The following is a 23531-nucleotide window of genomic DNA, read 5'->3' as shown; positions in this document are numbered from 1 at the left end:
GTCTGATTCAGTAGAAAGCGGCTTCATGTGTCTAAGCCAATTCCTTCGCCACGCCCTGAGCCCGCTTCAGTAGGGAGGGCGGGATATAGATCCGACAAAATAAATAAATAAATCCTATAGAAAAGATCCCCATACTTTTTTTGCATGACAACAAAGTACCGCTTTTCCCTCCCTCCTCAGTCTGCCTTATCTGGGCAGCAGGTATGTACTTGTGGGTCGATTGTTAAAGTTGCATCCATTGCAGAGTTTCCCAACTTCTGTGGAGGAGGCCTGTTGAATCTCTGGACAAGTTTGGGTTTGCTGGCTTCCCACCAGGGGCTCATACAGAGACGCAGCTTCTTTGAAGGCACATGCTTTTGACTCTTACACACTCAGTGAGGAATTGTTTGGGGGTGTAGGAGCAAAGCCAGCCACCCAACTTTAATTTTGGGGAGAAAGTTTGGGAAATACCGTTCTGTGTGTAGCCCCCCCTCCCCTTTCTTACCCCACCTGTTGCTGCTTCTCCCTCCAGCTTGGCTTGTGCTGTTCTGGGGAGGGGGGGTCAAAAGATGAGGGGATGATGCAGTTGCTAGGCAACCCTGGTACCTCGGTCTCTGTCTCCCAGCATAGGGGCAGAAACAGCAAGGAGGTGAGGCAAGGGGCTACTGGGGGGGGGGGGGGCTCAGCCAGGGAAGGTGGGGAGGGGACACTGAATTTCAAAGCCAACGAACCACTTGTCCAAATCAGATCCTGCTGGAACTTTCTCCTTTCTGAAGTTCAGGTAATATAGAAGGATTTGGTCGAGCTTAAATTGGATGAGTCAAATCAGGCCTCCTTGTCGGCAGCCTGCCTCCTCCCAACTCTTTTTGAAGGATGTCGTACAATCTGCCAAAATTAGATCTTTCAAAATGAAATCCTCTTTTCTCTCCCCCGCCCCCTTTTTCCAAGTCCTTTCCTCTTTTATGTACATCCTCCAGGAGAGATGTAGGTAAAAAGATGTACTGAGCTCTGCGAAATGACAGCAGCCTGAAGAGAGGGGGGCAGAGCATCTTCTGATTTATTGCCATTTTTTAAAACAAGCTGTTTGATGTTGGTTAAGTGTGCCGACTCTTATCTGGGAGAACCAGGTTTGATTCCTCACTCCTCTACTTGCAGTTGCTGGAATGGCCTTGGGTCAGCCATGTCTCTCACAGAGCTGTCCTTCAAAGGGCAGCTTCTGTCAGAGCTCTCTCAGCCCCACCTACTTCACAGGGTCTGTTGTGGGGGAAGAAGATAAAGAAGATTGTAAAGCCAGTTTGGTGTAGTGGTTAAGTGAGCGGACTCTTATCTGGGAGAACCGGGTTTGATTCCCCACTCCTCCACTTGAAGTTGCTGGAATGGCCTTGGGTCAGCCATAGCTATCGCAGGAGTTGTCCTTGAAAGGGCAGCTGCTGTGAGAGCTCTCTCAGCCCCACCCACCTCACAGGGTGTCCGTTGTGGGGGGAGAAGATATAGGAGATTGTAAGCCACTCTGAGACTCTGATTCAGAGAGAAGGGCAGGGTATAAATCTGCAGTCTTCTTCTTCTTCTGTATTTTGTTGCTTCTCTGATGCAAAAGATTCCATAATGTGTGTGTGTGAGGGGGAAGTTTTGACATTAAGTCCAATTTAAGCAGCACCATTTCACCTGGACCAGTCAGTAAAGGCTGTGGCCACTTTTCCTCCTCTCTGGCTGTTGAGAGACGTGGGAAATGGCTTTGCTTTGCTCTGAGAACAGTTTTGCTAGCGACAGAAAGAAAGAAATGAAGTGGGATTTGTGCAAAAGCAATTCTACAGTGGATGACTGGGAATTCTGGCTAATCAGGAAGGGGAGGGAATGGATAATTATTGCTGTCATTAGCTCAGAAAGTCAAGTGAGTGGCCGCTGTGCGGATAATGAAAGGTAGTTGATAGGACCACCCGCAGAGAAGGCAGCTAATCCAGCTACTCAGGGGCCAATTCTGCACTAGACCTAGAAAAAATACAACTTATTAAGATTAACTAAAAGAGAAACCCACTCCCAACAGAAAGACCCATTGAGGATTACACACATTCCAGGAGGCATGGAAGATCATGCAGAGTTGTGTAAGGGAGGCAGGACTGGAGGAGATGGGGGGGTGGTATTTAGCCTGCTTATATTTGAAGGGGGAGGTGTGGGTCCAGGTTAAGGATGCCAGCTTTAAGTTGAGAAATACCTGGTGATTTTGGGGGTGGAGCCTGAGGAAGACAGGTTTTGGGGATGGGAGGGATTTCTGTGGGGTCAAATGCCATAGAGTCCCCCTTCTGAAGCGGCCATTGTATCCAGGGGAACTGATTTCTGTCACCTGGAGATAAGAACATAAGAACGATAAGAAAAGCCACGTTGGATCAGGCCAGTGGCCCTCCAATCGAACACTCTGTGTCAGACAGTGGCCAAAAAAACCAGGCACCATCAGGAGGTCCATCAGCGGGGATGATGGACCAAGCAGATGTTCTACCACTGAGCCCCTGTCCCCGATCTTGTATGCAAGCTTAACAGGTCAGTAACTGACCCCTGTGCTCTCTAGAAACAAGAAAGGCAAGACCACTGTTCTTAGAAGTAGCCGTGTACCTATGAAGATATAGTGAGTAATTTAGAATGCATTTTTAAAAAATTTCTTTTATCCCAAGTACCTTTCCCTTGATGTTTTATACTAGTAAAACTTTGTTTCTTTTAGTAAGCATAAGTCTTGTCTCCATTTATGCAGGCACATCACCTTCCGATTTAAAAATGAATATCCTACAACTTCTTTTCTTTCTGCCCTACGCATGATTTCTGAAAAGCAAGGATATCTTCGCTTGGGTTTGGATGTGTGTATAAGGCGTTTCTGGGAAAACTTTATGGTTTTCCTGGATGCTCTAGCAATTTGGGAGGGAAAACTCTATGGTACAATAGGTACCATAGAGTTTTCCCTCCCAAAATGCTGGAGCGTCCAGGATGACCATAGAATTTTCCCAGAAACGCCTAGAGTGGCCAGAGTGCGATGTCACCGGCACGATGACGTCACTCGCAGGTGACGTCATTGTGCCGCGTGCGCAAACAAGTTCCTTGACGGAGGCTGGGGGGGCGGGACTTGGCAACCCTATGTCCCACAGTTAATAAATTCCGGAGAGATATTGTTCATGAAATTAACGCAGTCACTGGAGAGTCACTCTCATTGTTGCCTGAAGCTATTCTCCTAGGTTGGTGGCTGGAAAAACCGCAAAATAAAATCTCAGTGGAAAGATTTGTGCTATTATTATCAGTGGCAAGGTTGGCCCTTGCAAAACACTGGAAGAATCGCAAGAGGCCCTCAGTCAATGACTGGAGAATCCGGCTCTGGGACTATTTTATACTTGGGAAAATCTCCTCTTCCAGTTCTCCAGCACACACCCCCAAATCCCAGGAAGCCTTCATGAAGCTATGGTGTCCTATTGTTACATACCTCAATGAAATTGCTGAGCAATCGGGTTAGAACTGATAAAAGGAAGTCCTTCTTCACCCAAAGGGTGATTAACATGTGGAATTCCCTGCCACAGGAGGTGGTGGCGGCTGCAAGCATAGCCAGCTTCAAGAGGGGATTGGATAAGCATATGGAGCAGAGGTCCATCAGTGGCTATTAGCCACAGCGTATTGTTGGAACTTTCTCTCTGGGGCAGTGATGCTCTGTATTCTTGGTGCCTGTGGAGGGGCACAGTGGGAGGGCTTCTAGCCCCACTGATGGACCTCCTGATGGCAACTTATATAATTATATAATATATATAATTTTTTGGCAAATTATATATATATATATATATATATATATATATATATATATATATATATATATATATATATATATTTTGGCCACTGTGTGACACAGAGTGCTGGACTGGATGGGCCATTGGCCTGACCCAACATGGCTTCTCTTATGTTCTTATCTCTCTGCCCTTGACATTTTGCCAAAAAACCAAATTTTATCATAATCTGATATTTTTCTAAAAGCAGTGACAATCTTTTACTATTGCATTTTGTCTTTATTTGGTATATTTTTGTTTGCTTGTTTGTTTTCCCCCCTTCCCCCTCCTTTTCTGGGAAGTTAGTTCACCCTGTGCCTTCCATGCGTTCTATAAGCTGAGCTTTTTTGAACGTGTCAGTATGTATTCTCTGTGTAGGGAATTTATTTTGCAACTTTTTATTTTGATCGCTTTGCATCTACTTCTTGAACTTTGCCTGTCTGAGCCTGATCCTAGGATAAGGGTATAGATGTGTTATTATAGGGTTTTGTCCGAGGGAGGGAGGATTTAAAGGGTTAAGATTTTGTGAATATTTGACTGCACTTGTTGTATATTGTTGTTGTTTTTTAAAAAAAAGTTTAATTAAAAAAAGAGAATGGGAAAAAACGCCAGCAAAGCAGTTTTCATAGGACATTGCATGATCTTCTTTACCCTAGATAAGGGATGGGAGATGAATGTCCACACAGATAACCCTATATCAGGGTTTAGGGGCTACACAAAGACCCGGGGATTGTCTGAGAACTTTGGAACAGTTCTCATAAGTAGTAAACTCTTGGGAGTACAGAATTATTAACAGTGGGAGATGGAGCAGTGGAAGCCTCAAAGTAATCTCTGATTTTAGAAAGGGGAAACAGAGAATGTGGTTTTAAGCACTGGTGACAGCTGAGGTTTATTCCACAAGTCCGTGCGGGTTACTAGCATACAATCGATTTTCGCTAGTTTACCTGCCTGTGCTAGTTATCCCACCATGGTTCTGCAGCTGTAAAAATAATCAGTCTGCCAGTGAATTCACCAGGAGTGGAGTGTTTCTTTCTTGTTTGGTCATGAGGACTTCCAACTTGCTTATGCAGCCCTAGATGGAATTAAGGCAATTGTGTCTGGCTTGATTCTCACTGTGGCACCTCGGGGAGCCCTTCAGGCGTGGTCCGGCTCCGCTTGAATCGTCACTGGCTTCATCTCCTCCTTTAAAGTTTTGACGACTTTGCTTGTTCAGTGCATTGTTCTGCAGGATTTTATTGAACATATGAACATATGAAGCTGCCTTATACTGAATCAGACCCCTGGTCCATCAAAGTCAGTATTGTCTACTCAGACTGGCAGCGGCTCTTATTGCATGTGTACAGGTGATGTCAGCTGTTTTTGGCAACCTGCAGGTTGAAAAACTGGCGTCTTGTCAGTCCCCGGTCAACATCTTTTCTCTTGCTCTTCCTGCAACAAACTTTTTGTATCCACCATTTATCCTCGCAGCAGCCCTGAAGGGTAGGCCAAGAGAGAATGGCTGGGACAAAGGGAGCTTCGTGAGGATCCAGTTGAATTAATTGGGTTCACTTTGAATGAATGAATAAATGAATGAATGGCTAGACGAACAAATGAACGAATGACTCTGGTTTCCTTCTGAAGGTCTCCAGCTCTCCAGTTTGTAATAGGAATGCCACACGGGTCAGTTTGGTGTGGTGGTTAAGTGTGCAGACTCTTATCTGGGAGAACAGGATTTGATTCCCCGCTCCTCCACTTGCACCTGCTGGAATGGCCTTGGGTCAGCCATAGTGGTTAAGTGAGTGGAGTCTTATCTGGGAGAACCGGGTTTGATTCCCCACTCCTCCACTTGCAGCTGCTGGAATGGCCTTGGATTAGCCATAGTGGTGAAGTGCGCGGACTCTTATCTGGGAGAACCAGGTTTGATTCCCCCCTCCTCCCCTTGCAGCTGCTGGAATGGCCTTGGGTCAGCCATAGTGGTGAAGTGAGAGGACTCTTATCTGGGAGAACCGGGTTTTATTCCCCCCTCCTCCACTTGCAGCTGCTGGAAAGGCCTTGGGGCAGCCATAGTGGTGAAGTGAGTGGACTCTTATCTGGGAGAACCGGGTTTGATTCCCCCCTCCTCCACTTGCAGCTGCTGGAATGGCCTTGGGTCAGCCATAGTGGTTAAGTGAGAGGACTCTTACCTGGGAGAACCAGGTTTGATTTCCCACTCCTCCACTTGCAGCTGCTGGAATGGCCTTGGGTCAGCCATAGTGGTTAAGTGCACAGACTCTTATCTGGGAGAACCAGGTTTGATTTCCCCCTCCTGTGCTTGCACCTGCTGGAATGGCCTTGGTTCAGCCATAGTGGTTAAGTGCACAGACTCTTATCTGGGAGAACCAGGTTTGATTTCTCCCTCCTCTGCTTGCACCTGCTGGAATGGCCTTGGGTCAGCCATAGCTCTGGCAGAGGTTGTCCTTGAAAGGGCAGCTGCTGTGAGAGCCCTCTCCAGCCCCAACCACCTCACAGGGTGCCTGTTGTGGGGGAGGAAGGGAAAGGAGATTGTGAGCCGCTCTGAGACTCTTCATAGTGCAGGGCGGGATATAAATCCAACATCTCTTCTTTTCAGACTGTCAAGGCATCATTGAAGACGTGGTCTTGCTGGGGGCACCCGTGGAAGGAGACGCCAAGTCCTGGAGGCCGCTCACCAAGGTCGTTGCAGGCAAAATCATTAATGGCTATTGCAGGTGTGTACTCGTGTGCTGGTGCAGCCGCCACAACTAGGGGAGCCCCAAAATTAGAAGCGGGAGGAGGGGTCTGTCCCCCAGCATGGATCCTTAACACCACGCCACCTTCATTTCCTCCGGCAGCCTCAGCGTTTATTCATTAGCCAAGGCAGAATCCTTTGTGTTTTCTCTCTTACCCACCTGAGATTTGTCTCGAGCAGTGTCAGAAATATGCACAAAGTCCCTGCAAACTGCCTTCCTGCCTGCCTCTCGGCCACATGAAGAGATTGCTGCTTCTGAACTAACGCTGGTTTTAAATGATGGATTTAAAAGGTTTTGCAGGACAGCCCAAGCCATTCAGGAACAGCAGTTTCAGGAGATTCCTGGCAAATAGGGCTACGGAAATCAGCCAAGCTAAGAGTGGGACCTCCGTATTCATAGGGAGCGCACATGAATGCAAGATGCTGGAGGGAAACGAGGGGGAAAGACCCCAAAGAGCTGCGGAGGGGGGCTGGATTAGATGTCTCTTTGAACTCTTAGATTTGATCCTCCAGGTACCTGCATCTTCAAAGACAGCACTGACGCTAGAAGGCTTATACCCTGAAAAACCAATTAAGCAACTAAAGTTTAAATGGGTTATGCTACCGAAGGGGCACAAGCCAGCCAAACAAAAGCACTTTTTGTCCCCCTGATTCACCAGGAGGTTATGATTAGATCCAGGGCTTCCTTTTTTGTAGCAGGAACTCCTTTGCATATTAGGCTACACCCCCCATGATGCAGGCAATCCTTCAAGAGCTTACAGGGTTCTTCTCACAGGGCCTACTGTAAACTCCTAGAGGATTGGCTACATAAGGAGGCGTGGGTGGCCTAATATGCAAAGGAGTTCCTTCTACTGAAGTAAATTTTGATTCAGATGAGTAACTTTAGCAGCTGATTTTTTTAAGGTTGAAAAACACTGCAAAATATCATAAGAAAATAAATATTCCAATAAGATGTTCGAGCTTCTCTCTTCCATGGAACCTGTAAACTTCCTAAAAAATGTTCAAAATACTAAAATCTCTGGAAGAAAAAAAAAATCTCTTCTACATTTACGTACCCTAAGTAAACATTCACTATTTCACAATATGTCCACTGTTTTTAAAAATTCAGGCTATACCTCAGCAGATTCTGGCTACTTGCTTGTGTGCTAGACCAGAATCAGAAGTCATTAGAAGTCTTTTTTTTTTTTTTTTTAAAGGTGCAAGCACCAGTCATTTCTGACTCTGGGGTGGCGTTGCTTTCACAACATTTTCACAGCAGACTTTTTACGGAGTGGTTTGCCATTGCCTTCCCCAGTCATCTACGCTTTCCCCCCCCAGCAAGCTGGGGACTCATTTTACTGACCTCGGAAGGATGGAAAGCTGAGTTAATGGGGAGGGACAGTGGCTCAGTAGTAGAGCATCTGCTTGGGAAGCAGAAGGTCCCAGGTTCAATCCCTGGCATCTCCATAAAAGGGTCCAGGCAAATAGGCGTGAAAAACCTCAGCTTGAGACCCTGGAGAGCCGCTGCCAGTCTGAGAAGACAATACTGACTTTGATGGACCAAAGGTCTGATTCAGTATAAGGCAGCTTCATATGTTCATGAGCCGGCTACCTGAACCCAGCTTCCAACGGGATCGAGGTCGTGAGCAGAGCTTAGGACTGCAGTACTGCAGCTCTACCACTCTGCGCCGTGGGGCTCTTCAGCCATTATAAGAGCCTCTGCAAAAGACGCTGTTGGCCTCTAAGGTGCTGCTGGAATAACAGCAAGGTGCTACTGCAGAATAACACAGCTGCCCTGTGAAATGATCCCCAAGTTCATTTGCAGTATATCTGAGGTGTCAGGGACAAGCAGTAGGGAGATCTGTCTCCCCTGGGCCCTGCTGGCAAAGTTCCACGGCTGTGCCTTTCTTGGAGGTCCAAGGTTACACCCTGCAGCCTTTTGTGTTCCTTTGGTCATCTATCTCACGCGGTGCCCTCAGCGTTCTCGGCTTTCTTTTCTTCCAGAGGGGACTGGCTGCTGAGCTTCGTCTACCGGACGTCCTCCGTTCAACTCAACGTCGCAGGGCTTCAGCCGGTGACCCTGGACGACAGGAGGATGGTGAACATGGATCTCTCCTCTGTTGTAAGTGTCTGGGGATGTGGTCTGATGTTGCGCTATAAGCGAATGCATCACGCTCCAATTTGAACTGCCCAATTTTGAATCAGCACGTTTCTTAGAGCCAGTTTGGTGTAGTGGTTAAATGAGTGGACTCTTACCTGGGAGAACCAGGTTTGATTCCCCACGCCTCCACTTGCAGCTGCTGGAATGGCCTTGGGGCAGCCATAGTGGTGAAGTGAGCAGACTCTTATCTGGGAGAACCAGGTTTGATTCCCCACTCCTCCACTTGCACCTGCTGGAATGGCCTTGGGTCAGCCATAGTGGTTAAGTGAGCAGACTCTTATCTGGGAGAACCAGGTTTGATTCCCCACTCCTCCCCTTGCAGCTGCTGGAATGGCCTTGGGTCAGCCATAGTGGTTAAGTGCGCGGACTCTTATCTGGGAGAACTGGGTTTGGTTCCCCACTCCTCCCCTTGCAGCTGCTGGAATGGCCTTGGGTCAGCCATAGTGGTTAAGTGAGCGGACTCTTATCTGGGAGTACTGGGTTTGATTCCCCACTCCTCCACTTGCACCTGCTGAGATGGCCTTGGGGCAGCCATAGCTTTCATAGAAGCTGTCCTTGAAAGGGCAGCTGCTGTAAAAGCACTCTCATCCCCACCTACCTCACAGGGTGTTTGTTGTGGTGGGGGAAGGTAGAGGAGATTGTGACTGCTCTGAGACTGAGATTTAGAGTGAAGGGCGGGATAAAAATCCAAAATCTTCTTCTTATCAAACGACCACTCCTGAAAGAGAGCGGTCCTGCATTGGTCCCATATTTGAATGATCAGACATTGCAGACCTGTATCGCTTCTTCCTGTGGGCATGTGCTTGAAATAACAAGTTCCAGCGAAACCTGGAGCGGAGAGAGAAGCAAAGACGCACACACTTGGAGGGGGGGGGGGATGAAGAGATCCTGATTGCCTCCCCCCCCAAAATGCACGCACACACATACACACCCCACACACCTCCCACAGCGGGGGTGGGCGGTGTTGCAATCTCTTTGTCGATATGGTTGCTGTAGAACTCAAGACATTTTTAGATGGATGGCGAGGGGAAAGGACTTGGCTTCGGACCTTGGGCTGTGGGGGGGGCTTTCTTGCTTTCCACGCCTCCTGCAACCCTTCCCCCACCCTCCCATTATTAGCGTCATTGTTGATGATGGATGAGTTTCCAAGAAAGAAAAGCAGCCTTTCCAAAACTTTTTTCAAAAGAGAGAGAGTCGATTCTGGGTGATGCTCTTTTATTACACGGCAAGCTGAAGGATGCAGTTAAACTTCTGGAAGAGAATAATAATAATAATAATAATAATAATAATAATAATAATAATAATAATAATAATAATAATAATAATAATAATAATAATAATAATAATAATAATAGATTTTATTTATATCCCGCCCTCCCCGCCTAGGCGGCTCAGGGCGGCTAACAACATTTCACACAGTTAACATAAATAGATAAAACTTTAAATTTAACAATTAAAAAGAAATTAGACATAAAAAAACCCAGTTGATTAAGTTAAAATACATAATTCAAATTACATTAAATATATCTGGCAGCAATAAAATTGTTTGGCGCTGGTTCTGCCAGTTTAGATAGTTCCGTGATCGTATTATAGATGGCGGTTCTTTATTCTTAGCAACTCAGCAGTCGATATCAGCATAGGCTTGTCTGAAAAGGGCGGTCTTACAGGCCCTGCGGAACTGGTCAAGGTTCCGCAGGGCCTGCACTTCCTCCGGAAGTTGGTTCCACAGTGCAGGAGCCGCAGCTGAAAAGGCCCGTGTTCTGGTGTTTTGAAGTTTGACCTCTCTCGGCCCAGGGATGGTCACTTTATTTTTACCCATTGACCTCAGTGCCCTCTGGGGTTCATATGGGGAGAGACGGTCCCTTAGGTAGGCTGGTCCTCGGCCATATAGGGCTTTAAAGGTAATAACCAACACTTTGTACTGGACTCGGTAGGTAATTGGCAGCCAGTGCAGTTCGCGCAGCCCCGGCCGTATGTGCTCCCATTTCGAGAGCCCCAATAGTAGCCTGGCCGACGCGTTCTGCACCAGCTGCAGCTTCCGGGTCCGGCACAGAGGTAGCCCCAAGTAGAGGGCATTACAGTAGTCCAATCTTCTGGTGACGGTTGTATGGATCACTGTTGCGAGGTCGCGACGTTCCAGAAAGGGGGCCAACTGCCTCGCCCGCTTCAGGTGGAAGAATGCTGACTTGGCAGTGGCTGCTATCTGGGCCTCCATTGATAATGAAGGCTCCAGTAAAACGGCCAAACTCTTTACCTGGCGCACTGGTTTCAATGGTGCGCCGTCGAAGGTTGGGAGAGCTGTTTCCCCTCCTAGAGCGCCGCGACCCACACAAAGGACCTCTGTCTTCACTGGGTTCAATTTCAGCCCGCTCAATCTGAGCCACGTCGCTACAGCCTGCAGAGCCCGATCTAGATTCCCTGGGGCGGAGCCGGGCCGGCCGTCCATTAGCAGATAGAGCTGGGTGTCATCTGCATATTGATGGCAACCCAGCCCAAACCTCCGGACAATCTTGGCAAGGGGGCGCAGTGTGGGGAAGCCAGAGCATTTCCTGGAGAATGACAATTTCAGTGCGTATGTTTGAAGAAAAAAAAAAAATCCCGTTGTAGTTGCGATGCGTTTCGTGCAGTTGAAAAACAGCTGTTGTGGGAAGGGATCCTCATGAGGGGAGGGGGGAGAGAAGCTTAGCCAGACGCATTCTAACTGCCGATAAGCAGAGAACTTCTTTCAGGGAGAAGTAGGACTTGACATTGACACATGGAGATCCCACATAATGGGGATGTTATATTCCAGTTCCTCTAAAAAAGAAAGAGCCTGCTCCCGTATAGCCCGTATTGACAGGAAAAATGCAAAACTCTGCTGATGTGGCCATGTGCACGCATGAATTCGTCTGTTAATAATGGTGCCAGAAGCCGTCGCAGTTTGAGGGAAGTGCAAACCGGCTGCATCGTGGATGAGCCGTTCAGACAGAAATAACCTGATTGTACGCCGCACCAAGCAGGAAGGACCGGACTTTCTCTGGGGCCAAATTGCAGCGAGATCAATCAGAGGCAAGTCGGGATGACTACGAGTCGCTGCCGAGGAACAGATGTGGAAGTCTGAACGTGCTCAGGAAATCCAAATGGGAAACGTGCCTATGTCGGAAGTAAAGGAGCATCAGAACACATCCAAAGAGACTCTGGCTTCCTGCTTTTCCCTTCCTTGTCAGCTGTTTTGAAAAGAACGGTTTTGTGGAAAGTTGGGCTGCCGTTGGAGCCTCGTGCTGCATGTCTCAAGGCAGCCATGCCACTCCTGCGCTACACTGAGGGGGCCGGGAGACCTCACTCTGTGCTCTCCTGCTGAGCCTCCCCCTCTCCAAAGTCGGTTTATTCTGAGAGTCAGACCTTCTAGCCCATATTCATCTGCTTTGGCAGGGCCAAGTTCTCCTGTTTTCCTGTTTTTTAAAAGTCACGCTGCAGCATTCAATTTCACCGGGGAGTGGGTGTTGAACAATCTGCCCGTTGATTAATTTGAGCCAAGCTAGGGTTGACAACTGCAAGTTGGGGGATTCCTGGAGATTTGGGGCTGGAGCTTAGGGAAGGGAAGCCCCTCGATTGGGTGCAATGCCAGAGAACACGCCCTCCAAAGCAGCCATTTTGTCCAGGGCGGGAGTGGCCAAACTTGCTTAACATAAGAGCTACACAGAATAAATGCCAGAGGTTTGAGAGCCCCAAGACATGAATGCCAGATGTTTGAGAGGAGGGAGGAAGGAAGGAAAATAGATGGGGAGGGGGAACAAAAACAACTTTGAATACATTCTCCAAGCTGCCAGCTGGCTTGGCTTGGAGAAGTGATTTAAAGAGAGAAATGATGAAGAAGAAAAAGACTGCAGGTTTATACCCTGCCCTTCTCTCTGAATCAGAGACTCCGAGTGGCTTACAATCTCCTATATCTTCCTCCCCCACAACAGGCACCCTGTGAGGTGGGTGGGGCTGAGAGAGCTCTCCCAGCAGCTGCCGTTTCAAGGACAACTCCTGCGAGAGCTGTGGTTGCCCCAAGGCCGTTCCATCAGCTGTAAGTGGAGGAGTGGGGAATCAAACCTGGTTCTCCCAGATAAGAGTCTGCTCACTTAACCACTATGGCTGACCCAAGGCCATTCCAGCAGGTGCAAGTGGAGGAGTGGGGAATCAAACCTGGTTCTCCCAGATAAGAGTCCACTCATTTCACCACTATGGCTGACCCAAGGCCATTCCAGCAGCTGCAAGTGGAGGAGTGGGGAATCAAACCCGGTTCTCCCAGGTAAGAGTCCGCACACTTAACCACTACCCCAAACTGGCTCTAAGAAATGTGCCGATTCAAAATCTTATCTGGGAGAACCAGGTTTAATTCCCCACTCCCCCACTTGCAGCTGCTGGAATGGCCTTGGGTCAGCCATAGTGGTTAAGTGAGCAGACTCTTATCTGGGAGAACTGGGTTTGATTCCCCACTCCTCCACTTGCACCTGCTGGAATGGCCTTGGGTCAGCCATAGTGGTTAAGTGAGCAGACTCTTATCTGGGAGAACCTGGTTTGATTCCCCACTCTTCCACTTGCAGCTGCTGGAATGGCCTTGGGTCAGCCATAGTGGTTAAGTGACTCTTATCTGGGAGAACCGGGTTTGATTCCCCACTCCTCCCCTTGCAGCTGCTGGAATGGCCTTGGGTCAGCCATAGTGGTTAAGTGAGCAGACTCTTATCTGGGAGAACCTGGTTTGATTCCCCACTCTTCCACTTGCAGCTGCTGGAATGGCCTTGGGTCAGCCATAGTGGTTAAGTGACTCTTATCTGGGAGAACCGGGTTTGATTCCCCACTCTTCCACTTGCACCTGCTGGAATGGCCTTGGGTCAGCCACAGTGGTTAAGTGCACGGACTCTTATCTGGGAGAACCGGGTTTGATTCCCCACTCCTCCCCTTGCAGCTGCTGGAATGGCCTTGGGTCAGCCATAGCTCTTTCAGAGGTTGTCCTTGAAAGGGCAGCTGCTGTGAGAGCCCTCTCAGCCCCACCCACCTCACAGGGTGTCTGTTGTGGGGGGGGGAAGGTAAAGGAGATTGTGAGCTGCTCTGAGACTCTTCAAAGTGGAGGGCGGGATATAAATCCAATATCATCATCATCATCTTCTTTAAAATCCAAACTATACCAGTTTAAAAAGATGGTGACTTCCTTTGTTCCTCCCCTTTGTCTCAACACACAAACACACACACACACACAGTTGCCCACTCAGTGCCCTGGAGAGATCACCGTCTGAAAAGAAGTCCCCTGAGGCATGTCAGAACGGTTGCTTTTAATTAAAGTTCTAATCTCTTCCAAATCGGAGAAACCGGTGGAGCCATCTGGGATCACACCAGCCGCAGATGGCCTTCCTAAGTCACAGATAGGGTGCCATGCCAAGTTCTGTGCGCCTCTAAATGTCAGACTGTTCCCATGATCCTTTGGGGTTGGCATATGACTTTCTCACCACGCCACCTCAGCTTGCAGGCTGGGACCGGTCCAGGTTCCTTGGCATCCGCCTTTAAGATGCCCTTCAAAGGCAGCTGGGGTCGCAGGGTTGAGTTTGGGAGGCGGACCTGGCCAGAAACGAGGGAAGGAGAGATGGAGCCTCCTTGTTCAGGGGCAGTCTACCTCTAAATGAGGAGGGGCATGGCTGCCACCTTCATGCCTTGCTGACGGGCTTCCCAGAGGAAGCTGATGAAAAGAGGATGCTGGAATGAATGGCGTTGTAACATGGGTGCAGAAGAGCAATCAGATGACAGGTACAAGTTTGTAGGCTCTGATTGCATTCGCTGCAGTCGAAGCGCTAGAAACCCGAGCTTCTGCAAATACCATAAAGCAATTTTCCCACTCTCCAGCATTTGCAAAAAGGTTAATGAGCAGCCCGTTTGATTTACAAACAGGCAGAGACGAAGGGGAGGGGTTTCTTTCCAGAACGGAGTCTCTTTTGCGAACCTCCGGTGCCTTTTGAAAACATTCGCCTCGATAATAACTAAGCCTGGGTGGATGTTTTCAGTCTCTGCGGAGGACGCAGCTGGCCGTCTCGTTCTGAGCCTTTCCGGCTCACAGGTGTGTCTCCAGGTTTAGCTGGGAGCTGAATAGGAACGTTTTGTTCTGGGCTCCTTATTTTATAACCACACAATCTCTTTTCTTCTTGTAGGAATCTTCACAGCAGCTGTCTCAAACGGAGGAGCATGTGCGCGCGTGTGTGTGTTTTTAGAAAAAGAGAGAAGGGGGAGATAGAGAGAGAGAGATGGCAGATCTCACTGAGCTCTCCAGAAGAAACTTTGGACTGTGTTTAAATGTCAGAGGTTTTGCAGAAAACTCTGTCAGTCATAGACAAATTGTGCTGCTTTCAAGACAGGTTTCCATAAAAACAGTCCCCTCTATTTGAAATTTGGGGGGGGGGGTAGGGGGGGGTGTTGTGTGTGCCTGCAGGTACATGCGTTCTCCCTCCTCCTCTCTCTGTCTCATATACACCCCTGTCAGTAATCTGTTGAACTGCTACCCATACGTCTCATCTCCAGCCTATCTGAAAAGTGGCAGAAATCCCTGGGATCTCAGAATTGGAACCCCGGGACTGTTGTTAAAGCGCGGTGTATAGGGTTGGCTTGGTCGCTGGCTCGGCAAGAATTCAAGTAGTTCTGCAGAAGAGGTCTGGTCATCGCTGGCATCTCTAGCTGAAAATGAAAACAGGTTTTCAGCTGGTACTGGGAGAGGCCTTCCTCTCTGGATTTCTTTCCCATCCTGATACTCCCCATCAGGCCTTGGATTCAGCAGGAGCTCACAGGAGCGCATCTCCTGAACCTTTCTGAGGGTTCCCCCTCCTCCTCCCCACCTTGTCCGTTGAATAGCAGGTGCAGCTGCATAACAATCCCTGGATGAGCTCCACCACCTTTTCTTCTACAAAGCGACCCCTGCTCCCCGTCCTTTTTAAAAATATATTTTTGCTTATTTGTGTGTGTGTGCGTGTGCGCCCCTGTGCCTGGAAGTCAGGGTGACCTCTGGCACCCCCTACTGGAGCATGGAGGGATTCAGAGAAGTGGCTTTTTGCAGCCTGCCTCTGCTTCACGGCTCTGGTATTCCAAGGAGGTCTCTCATCCAAATACTTGCTTAGTTTCCGAGATTTGATGAGATTGGGCTTGCCTGGGCTATTCAGGTCAGGGTTTGATGCTCCCTGTCTTGACAGCTTTCTGGCTCTTTTCGCAGGTGAGCGGCCACTTGGACTACATGAAGCAGATGGACACGATCCTGAAGGCGGTGGGCACCAAAACCAAGCAGTGCCGTCTGGAGGAAGGGAGGGGCCTCGCCATTCTCTCCAATAGGACTGCAGAAAGTCAGGAGCTAGCCCCGCCCAACAGTGCACCTGCAGAGCCAAGCACGGGGCAGGAAGAGAATGAAGATACGGCCCACAATGCCCCCTGGTCGTGGGAGCCAGTTCCTGGTCATGAATCCTGCCCACAGGTCTCAGCACAGGGGCTGGATTCTGAACAAGGAGGGGACTCGCAAGCCCCGGAGCAGCAGAGCCATCCCAGTCAAGAAGGATCTTTCCCCACTGATGCTTCACGCTCCTCTCCTCACTCTCAGAGAACTGGTCACAGTACCTGTGCCACCAGTCCTTTCCCCCCATCATCCAGATAACGATGTAGCACAGCATGATGGTAACTGTGGTACTGGCAGGGACTGCTCCAGACATCTCTGCATGGTTGCTGTTTTGCAGAAACCTGGATGTGTTGCACAGGGCAGCAAATTTCTGTCTAGGATCAGGACAGCTGTTTGGTTTGGCATTCCACCTCCCAGCAGTTTGCAGGTCATGATGTGGCCACAATCCCCAAGAAGCAGGAAGTATCTTGCACCTGAACAAAAGGGCTCCACAGTCCATGAATCTGTTTAATCCTTTAAAAAGTTATTTAAGACTACTAGTTATTGCCGTATCTTGTGGCAGTGCATTCCATAAGTTAATTCCACAGTCTGCAACAAAATACTTCCCTTTGTCAGTGCTGAAACTACTGTTAATCTGCTTCAACGGGTGTATTAACAGAGAGAGAGAGGGAGGAAAAAGAGGCTTTCTCATCTTTCCTATCTCATCGCTGTTGAGATTAATACTCCCTCTATGCTGTGGAGTCTTGTGAGCAAAAATTCTACTTCATGAGCTCCTGGCATTCAAATTGTGAGCCACTGCATAAATTAGTTTGCTCTGGAGCCATTTTTCCTGAGCTAAGAGAAAAATATGTGAGCTGGAGGCTAAAAAACTGTGAGCTAGCTCACACTAACTCAGCTTAGAGGGAACGCTGAAAGCGGGTGGCTGTCACCACGTCTTGTGGCAATGAGTTCCCACAGTTTTAAGTTCAGGGCAGCTTTCAAAGACTGTTTTCGTTGAAGCAAAAAGAGAGTGTACGCACTGGAGACTTCAGAAGGTCTGGTTAAAAAAAAAAGAAAATCTTATTTATTTTTGAATGTTTAAGCTGATAAAGAACGATGGAGAGAGAACGATTCAGCCCGCCACAATTAATGCAAATAATTGTTTTTGTATTTGAAGACATGTGGGGAGAGCCTAATTCAGCACACGCGCACACACCCTGGCCTGCCGCCCTAGGCAAATGCCTAAGTCCAGGCATATCAGGCCACAACACCTGCGATAATTCCAGGCAAATTGAACTGGTGGTAGCTGGCTCCCACCCCTCCACCCCTCCTTCCCTCCCTTCAGCTGCTCCCAGCAAACCTTTAAAGGCATCCACATAGGAGCCTGGGGAGGAGGCGGCTGAGAGGTGACAGGATCACCATCTTCAAGTCCTTGAAGGGCTGTCATATAGAGGAGGGTGTGGAATTGTTTTCTGTGGCCCCGGAAGGTAGGACCAGAACCAAGGGGTTGAAATTAAATCAAAAGAGTTTCCGGCTCAACATGAGGAAGAACTTCCTGACCATTAGAGGGGTTCCTCAGTGAAACAGGCTTCCTCTTTGGGAGGTGGTGGGCTCTCCTTCCTTGGAGATTTTTCAACAGAGGCTAGATGGCCATCTGACAGCAATGAGGGTCCTGTGAATTTAGGGGGAGGTGTTTGTGAGTTTAGAGCGATTCCTCAGTGGAACAGGCTTCCTCCTTGGGAGGTGGTGGGCTCTCCTTCCTTGGAGGTTTTTAAGCAGAGGCTAGATGGCCATCTGACAGCAATGAGGGTCCTGTGAATTTAGGGGGAGGTGTTTGTGAGTTTCCTGCATTGTGCAGGGGATTGGACTAGATGACCCTGGAGGTCCCTTTCCACTCTAGAATTCTTCAGGAGGTGGTGGGCTCTCCTTCCTTGGAAGTTTTGAAACAGAGGCTAGATGGCCATCTGACAGCAATGAAGATCCTGTGAATTTAGGGGGAGGCGTTTGTGAGTTCCCTGCATTGTGCAGGGGGTTGGACTAGATGACCCTGGAGGTCCCTTCCCACTCTATGATTCTTCAGGAGGTGGTGGGCTCTCCTTCCTTGGAGGTTTTGAAACAGAGGCTAGATGGCCCTCTGACAGCAATGAGGGTCCTGTGAATTTAGGGGGAGGTGTTTGTGAGTTTCCTGCCTTGTGCAGGGGGTTGGACTAGATGACCCTGGAGGTCCCTTCCAACTCTTTGATTCTATGATTCTATTCCTGGTTTTGTAAACAGTGAATACCAAAACCTGGGGCATAATCCACCAAGAAATACAGGTTTAAATTGGAATTGCAAGGGAGGGTGTGTTTTTCCTCCCAAAGAGTTTCTTCCTGTAGCCTTTGCAAGAGGCACCTAGGAATATCCAGAAACACTCCACAGAGCTCCAAGAACAGATAAGTTAAAGGGCCGTTTGCTGACTCAGTGTAGTGACGTGACTTCAAGGATGGATCTGAAGAAAATGGTTTGAATGCTGCACAGCGAACATCAGTTCTTCAGTAACAGTGCAAAAATCTCTCCCATGTTCTCTCCCAGTGGTCCCATTCACAGGCAGTATTTGTACCCCCACCTGAAGGACGGAGCCCAGCCCTTGGGTGTTGCTTCTGTGTGCTCAAACCCTGTGCTCAAGGAACTCTTCCATGCCTTCTTTGGAAAGAGAAAAAGGGAGAAAAGAGACCAGGCTGTCCCACTGAAGCCGTAAGGTGACTTTTCCCTTGGGTGGAAAAAGATGGGCATTCCTTCAGATGCAAATAGCTTTTTTTGTAGCAGGAACTCCTTTGCATATTAGGCCATACCCCCAGGAAGCAGCCAATCCTCCAAGAGCTTACAGGGTTCTTACAGGGCCTGCTGTAGGCTCCGGGAGAATTGGCTGCATCAGAGGGGTGTGGCCTACTATGCAAAGGAGTTCCTGCTACAAAAAAACAACAACCCTGGATGCAAATATTGTAGCAAATGTGTAGGGGACCGTGCAATACCTGTAATTATGAGCCGATGCAAGAGTCATGTGGGGCTTCCAGTTTGGAAATAAAGCAATCAAAATTTGTTGGCTTTAAATGTTGAGGGTTTATATGAGGCAGAATGCGGGAAATCAGCAGCACTCTAGACCAGCTTGTGCTTTCCTCCAGGAACAGACAAAAGAAGAAGGGAAAAAAATAGATTTATTTTTGCATCTAAAAGCAAGCAGCTAGCATCTCACATCTCCCTCCGTGTTTGGTGGTCGGGCGTTTCCCCTTTTCCTGTTTTCTGCAAATCCTGCCCCACTCAGATCTATTCCCGTGGCACGCTCCTTTACAGGGACACAGACCTGAGCATCTTTCCACACACCATCCGGCATCTGCCCAGGGCTTTTTTTGTAGAAAAAGCCCAGCAGGAACTCATTTGCATATTAGGCCACACCCCTGCCTCATCTATTTAAACTTACTCATGAGCCCTTCAGGTTTTACAGCATCCACACAAAGGTCCAGGGTTGCCTCACACAGTAGGAAGTAAATTTCCTAAACCTGCTACCAACTAAGAGTAAATGAATTTGTTGATTCACAGAACGGCCTCTGGGTGTAGCAGCTTTTGGAGGCGGGAGTCTGTGTGTGTTAAGTATGGTCAAGTCACTTCTAACTTGTGGCAACCGTCTGAATGACCTCCACAATCTCCTGCCCTTGAAAGCCTTGCTCAGGGTCTTTGAAGGCCGTGGCTTCCTTTCTTGAGTCAATCCATCTCATGCCCGGTCTTCCTTTTTTCCTGCCACCTTCCACTTTTCCTAGCACTGTTGTCCTTTCCGGTGAGTCTTGTCTTCTCATCAGGTGATAGGGTTGCCAATCCCCAAGTGGGGGCAGGGGATCCCCCGGTTTGGAGACCCTCCCCCTGCTTCAGTGTCGTCAGAAAGCGGGGGGAGGGGAGGGAAGTGTCTGCTGGGAACTCCATTATTCCCTATGGAGATTTATTCCCATAGAAAATCATGGAGAATTGATCCACAGGTATCCGGGGCTCTGGGGGAGCTGTTTTTTGGGGTAGAGACACCAAATTTTCAGTATAGCATCTAGTGCCTCTCCCTCAAATACCCCCCAAGTTTCAAAAAGATTGGACCAGGGGGTCCAATTCTATGAACCCCAAAAGAAGGCGCCCCTTTCCTTCATTATTTCCTATGGAAGGAAGGAATTGAAAAGGTGTGCCGTCCCTTTAAATGTGATGGCCAGAACTCCCTTTGGAGTTCAATTATGCTTGTCACAGCCTTGATCTTGGCTCCACCCCAACGTCTCCTGACTCCACCCCCAAAGTCTCCTGGCTCCACCCCCAAAGTCCCCAGATATTTCTTGAATTGGACTTGGCAACCCTATCAGGTGACCAAAGTACAACAACCTCAGTTTAGTCAGCGGGAGACCTGGGTTCGAATCCACACACACACACACCCCTTGAGCCATGAAGGGTGTTCAACAGCCTCAGGGAGGGCTGCATGAATACTGCAGCTCCCCCAACACGATTGAACTTCAGTGGGTTGTGATACCGAGCATAGAAATAAATTTCCTGAGAATTTCAACTTCGCTTTTTAAAAATTAGCACCTTGGAAGCGGGGGAGCAGTTCCTGGTAAATTGGCAGAAGCCAGAGAACAAAGCCGAACAGGATTTCTGTGTTGAGGGAGCAGCACTAAGACCTGCTTTGCAAGATTGTGGCCACACTGAACGTCTCAGAGGAAGATGAGAGATTTAAAGCAAAAGGAAAGGAAAGGTCCCTTGTGCAAGCACCAGTCGTTTCCGACTCTGGGGTGACGCTGCTTTCACAACATTTTCACGGCAGACTTTTTACGGGGTGGTTTGCCATTGCCTACCCCAGTCTTTTACACTTCCCCCCCCAGAAAGCTGGGGACTCCTTTTACCGACCTCGGAAGGACAGAAGGCTGAGTCAACCTTGGGCCGGCTACCTGAATGCAGCTTCCGCCGGGATCGAACTCAGGTCGTGAGCAGAGAGTTCAGATCACAGTACTGCAGTACAGCTGCTTTACCACTCAAAGTACTTAATTGCTGGGAAGAGTTTCTCCTTTGGCAAGGATGGCCACCGTTTCTTAAAACCCAGCGGTGTGCCGGCAGCAAAGCTGGGCAAGGAGAAAGGACCTCATGTTTTCATCCCTGGCAGCAACTCCAACTCAAAGTGTTGGAAATCTGCCCAAGATGCCAGACAACTGCTGCCTGCCTGAACCAGATGGGCCGATGGCCGGACTCGGTGGAAGATAGAATCACGTTTCATTAGATCTGGTCTCCATCATGTGTTCCAGGAGGAAGTGGAGGGTTATGGAGATGCACTGGAATGGAAGCACACTTCGCAAACAGAACGGGCCAGAAGGCAGGTGAGAAACAGGCGGGTTCCCTCGTCTCAGCCACCCCACCCACCCCCCCCACCCACCCACCCCCTGGGCTAACAGGAGACTCAGACTTGGGCCTGTAACTCCGCAAAGAGAATTCGGTCTCTCTCCCAGCACGGCTGCTGCAGTTCGGATCACATTTAGATCGCTTCCTCCACCGCCACCCCTGCAAACTGCTTTAAATATTCAAACATGAAGAGCCGATCATGGTATCTAGCTTGTCTTGTAGCCCCAAAGGAATCCACCGGAGCCTTCCCACGCAGCAGTCCTAACAAAGTTAAGACGGAGATCCTCGCCAGATTGTAGATGTTTCTTTTCTTTCCTCCCTTCCCCCCTCTCCCCCCCCAAAAAAAAATTTCAAATGGGAGAGACTGAAAAGAAAAAAATAAAACCGTGAGGGGAGCGGTCCTGGCTGAGAAAATTCTGTAAATAACACAAGTATGGCAGCGTCAGTGCTATGTGTGAGGCCAAGAAGAAGATAAAGAAGATATTGGATTTATATCCCGCCCTCCATTCCGAAGAGTCTCAGAGCAGCTCCCAATCTCCTTTACCTTCCTCCCCCACAACAGACACCCTGTGAGGTGGGTGGGGCTGGAGAGAGCTCTCACAGCAGCTGCCCTTTCAAGGACAACTCCTGCGAGAGCTCTGGCTGACCCAAGGCCATTCCAGCAGCTGCAAGTGGAGGAGTGGGGAATCAAAGGCAAGTGGAGGAGTGGGGAATCAAACCCGGTTCTCCCAGATAAGAGTCCGCACACTTCACCACTACACCAAACTGGCTCTCCGAGCCATAACCAAGGTAGGAAGAGATGGTCACTTCCAAGCAGGGAGTGGATATATCTCCCACCCTCCTGTATCCCTTCTTCGGTTCTCAGATGCAACAGCTGAACGGCCTGGAGTGCCGCTTGCGTGCCAGGAGGAAGATGCTGAGCATGTGATGTACTCCCCCCCCCCCCATGATAGGGAAACTCTCAGGAGATGCAGACCCCACATCCATTCTTGGCCTCACCTCCAGCAAAAGGCTCTGCAGAGTTCCAGTTCACATAAGAACATAAGAGAAGCCATCTTGGATCAGGCCAGTGGCCCCTCCAGTCCAACACTCTGCGTCACACCGTGGCCAAAAAACCCCAGGCGCCATCAAGAGGTCCACCAGTGGGGCCAGGACACTAGAAGCCCTCCCACTGTTGCCCCTCCCAAGCATCAAGAATACAGAGCATCACTGCCCCAGACACAGAGTTCCATCAATACCCTGTGGCTAATAGCCACGGAGGGACTTCTGCTCCATATGTCTATCCAATCCCCTCTTGAAGCTGGCTATGCTTGTAACCGCCACCACCTCCTGGGGCAGTGAATTCCACACGTTAATCACCCTTTGGGTGAAGAAGGACTTCCTCTTATCCCTTCTAACCCAACTGCTCAGCAATTTCATTGAGTGTCGACAGGTCCTTGTATTGTGAGAAAGGGAGAAAAGTCCTTTTTCCCTCTGCCTTCTCCATCATCCCTCACTCAGCACTTGGTGCATCAGTTGGCCAGGGCTGGAAACTGTCTCCGGACTCCGCTCTCAGTCCATGGGGGTGTTCAGCTGGTGGGTGTGGGAGTCGGGGTCCCTGTGCTCCAAGTCAAAAAGGTTCACCGAGTCGGTGCCCATGGCCGGCAGGGACCCCAAGCGCTGGCCGTTGTGCTCGTTGACTTGGACGATGGAGTCGGCGGAGTCCGTGTCCCCCTGCAGGGTCAGGACGTTCTTGAGAGACACGCCGGGCCGAGGGCCGCTGTTGGAGTTCCGCATGGAGAGGGAAATGGGGCTGGGCCTGCGTTCCCAGGAGCGCCGGCAGCAAGGCAGGTATTTGGCCATGGCTCTCTTGAAGTCCCTCATGAAGAGCGGGTAGATGATGGGGTTCATGGTGCTGTTGCAGTAGCCCAGCCAGGTCAGGATGTCGAAGAAGTCTGCCGAGATGCAGTTGCAGACTGCCTAGAGATAGAGGGGGGAGAGAGGAGGGGAGGGGAAAGGAAAACAGATGGAATTAAAGGCAGATTCGGGATGCTCCCAACTTTTCAAGGCCAGCCTTTCCACTTGGCGAGGGAATCTTTCTCTTTCAGGGTAAGGTGAGGACGGGCCAAGGAAGAAGACCCAGGCTGAGCCTCTCCT

The 23531-nt window shown here is 49.3% G+C and overlaps 3 protein-coding genes across 3 annotated transcripts in view; 1 reads left to right on the top strand and 2 right to left on the bottom strand.

Annotated features, from left to right (window-relative positions):
• TMCO4 (transmembrane and coiled-coil domains 4) overlaps window positions 1-17123 on the top strand; it is a 58461-nt gene extending 41338 nt beyond the window's left edge. The window contains 3 exon segments of the mRNA XM_060259478.1: window positions 6358-6475; window positions 8479-8596; window positions 15849-17123. Coding sequence (XP_060115461.1) covers window positions 6358-6475; window positions 8479-8596; window positions 15849-16280 — 668 coding nt within the window. The 3' untranslated portion in view covers window positions 16281-17123.
• Window positions 1-23531, bottom strand: part of MICOS10 (mitochondrial contact site and cristae organizing system subunit 10) — a 424103-nt gene that overhangs the window by 284744 nt on the left and 115828 nt on the right. The gene's annotated exons all lie outside the window — the stretch shown is intronic.
• HTR6 (5-hydroxytryptamine receptor 6) overlaps window positions 22919-23531 on the bottom strand; it is a 36465-nt gene continuing 35852 nt past the window's right edge. The window contains exon 3 of the mRNA XM_060259182.1: window positions 22919-23354. Within this exon, the coding sequence (XP_060115165.1) occupies window positions 22947-23354 (408 nt within the window). The 3' untranslated portion in view covers window positions 22919-22946. The remainder of the gene's footprint in view (window positions 23355-23531) is intronic.

Source organism: Heteronotia binoei, chromosome 18 (genome assembly GCF_032191835.1).
Source record: "Heteronotia binoei isolate CCM8104 ecotype False Entrance Well chromosome 18, APGP_CSIRO_Hbin_v1, whole genome shotgun sequence".
In the NCBI taxonomy this organism is placed as follows: Eukaryota; Metazoa; Chordata; class Lepidosauria; order Squamata; family Gekkonidae; genus Heteronotia; species Heteronotia binoei.
This window is presented reverse-complemented; position numbering and strand designations above follow the sequence as displayed.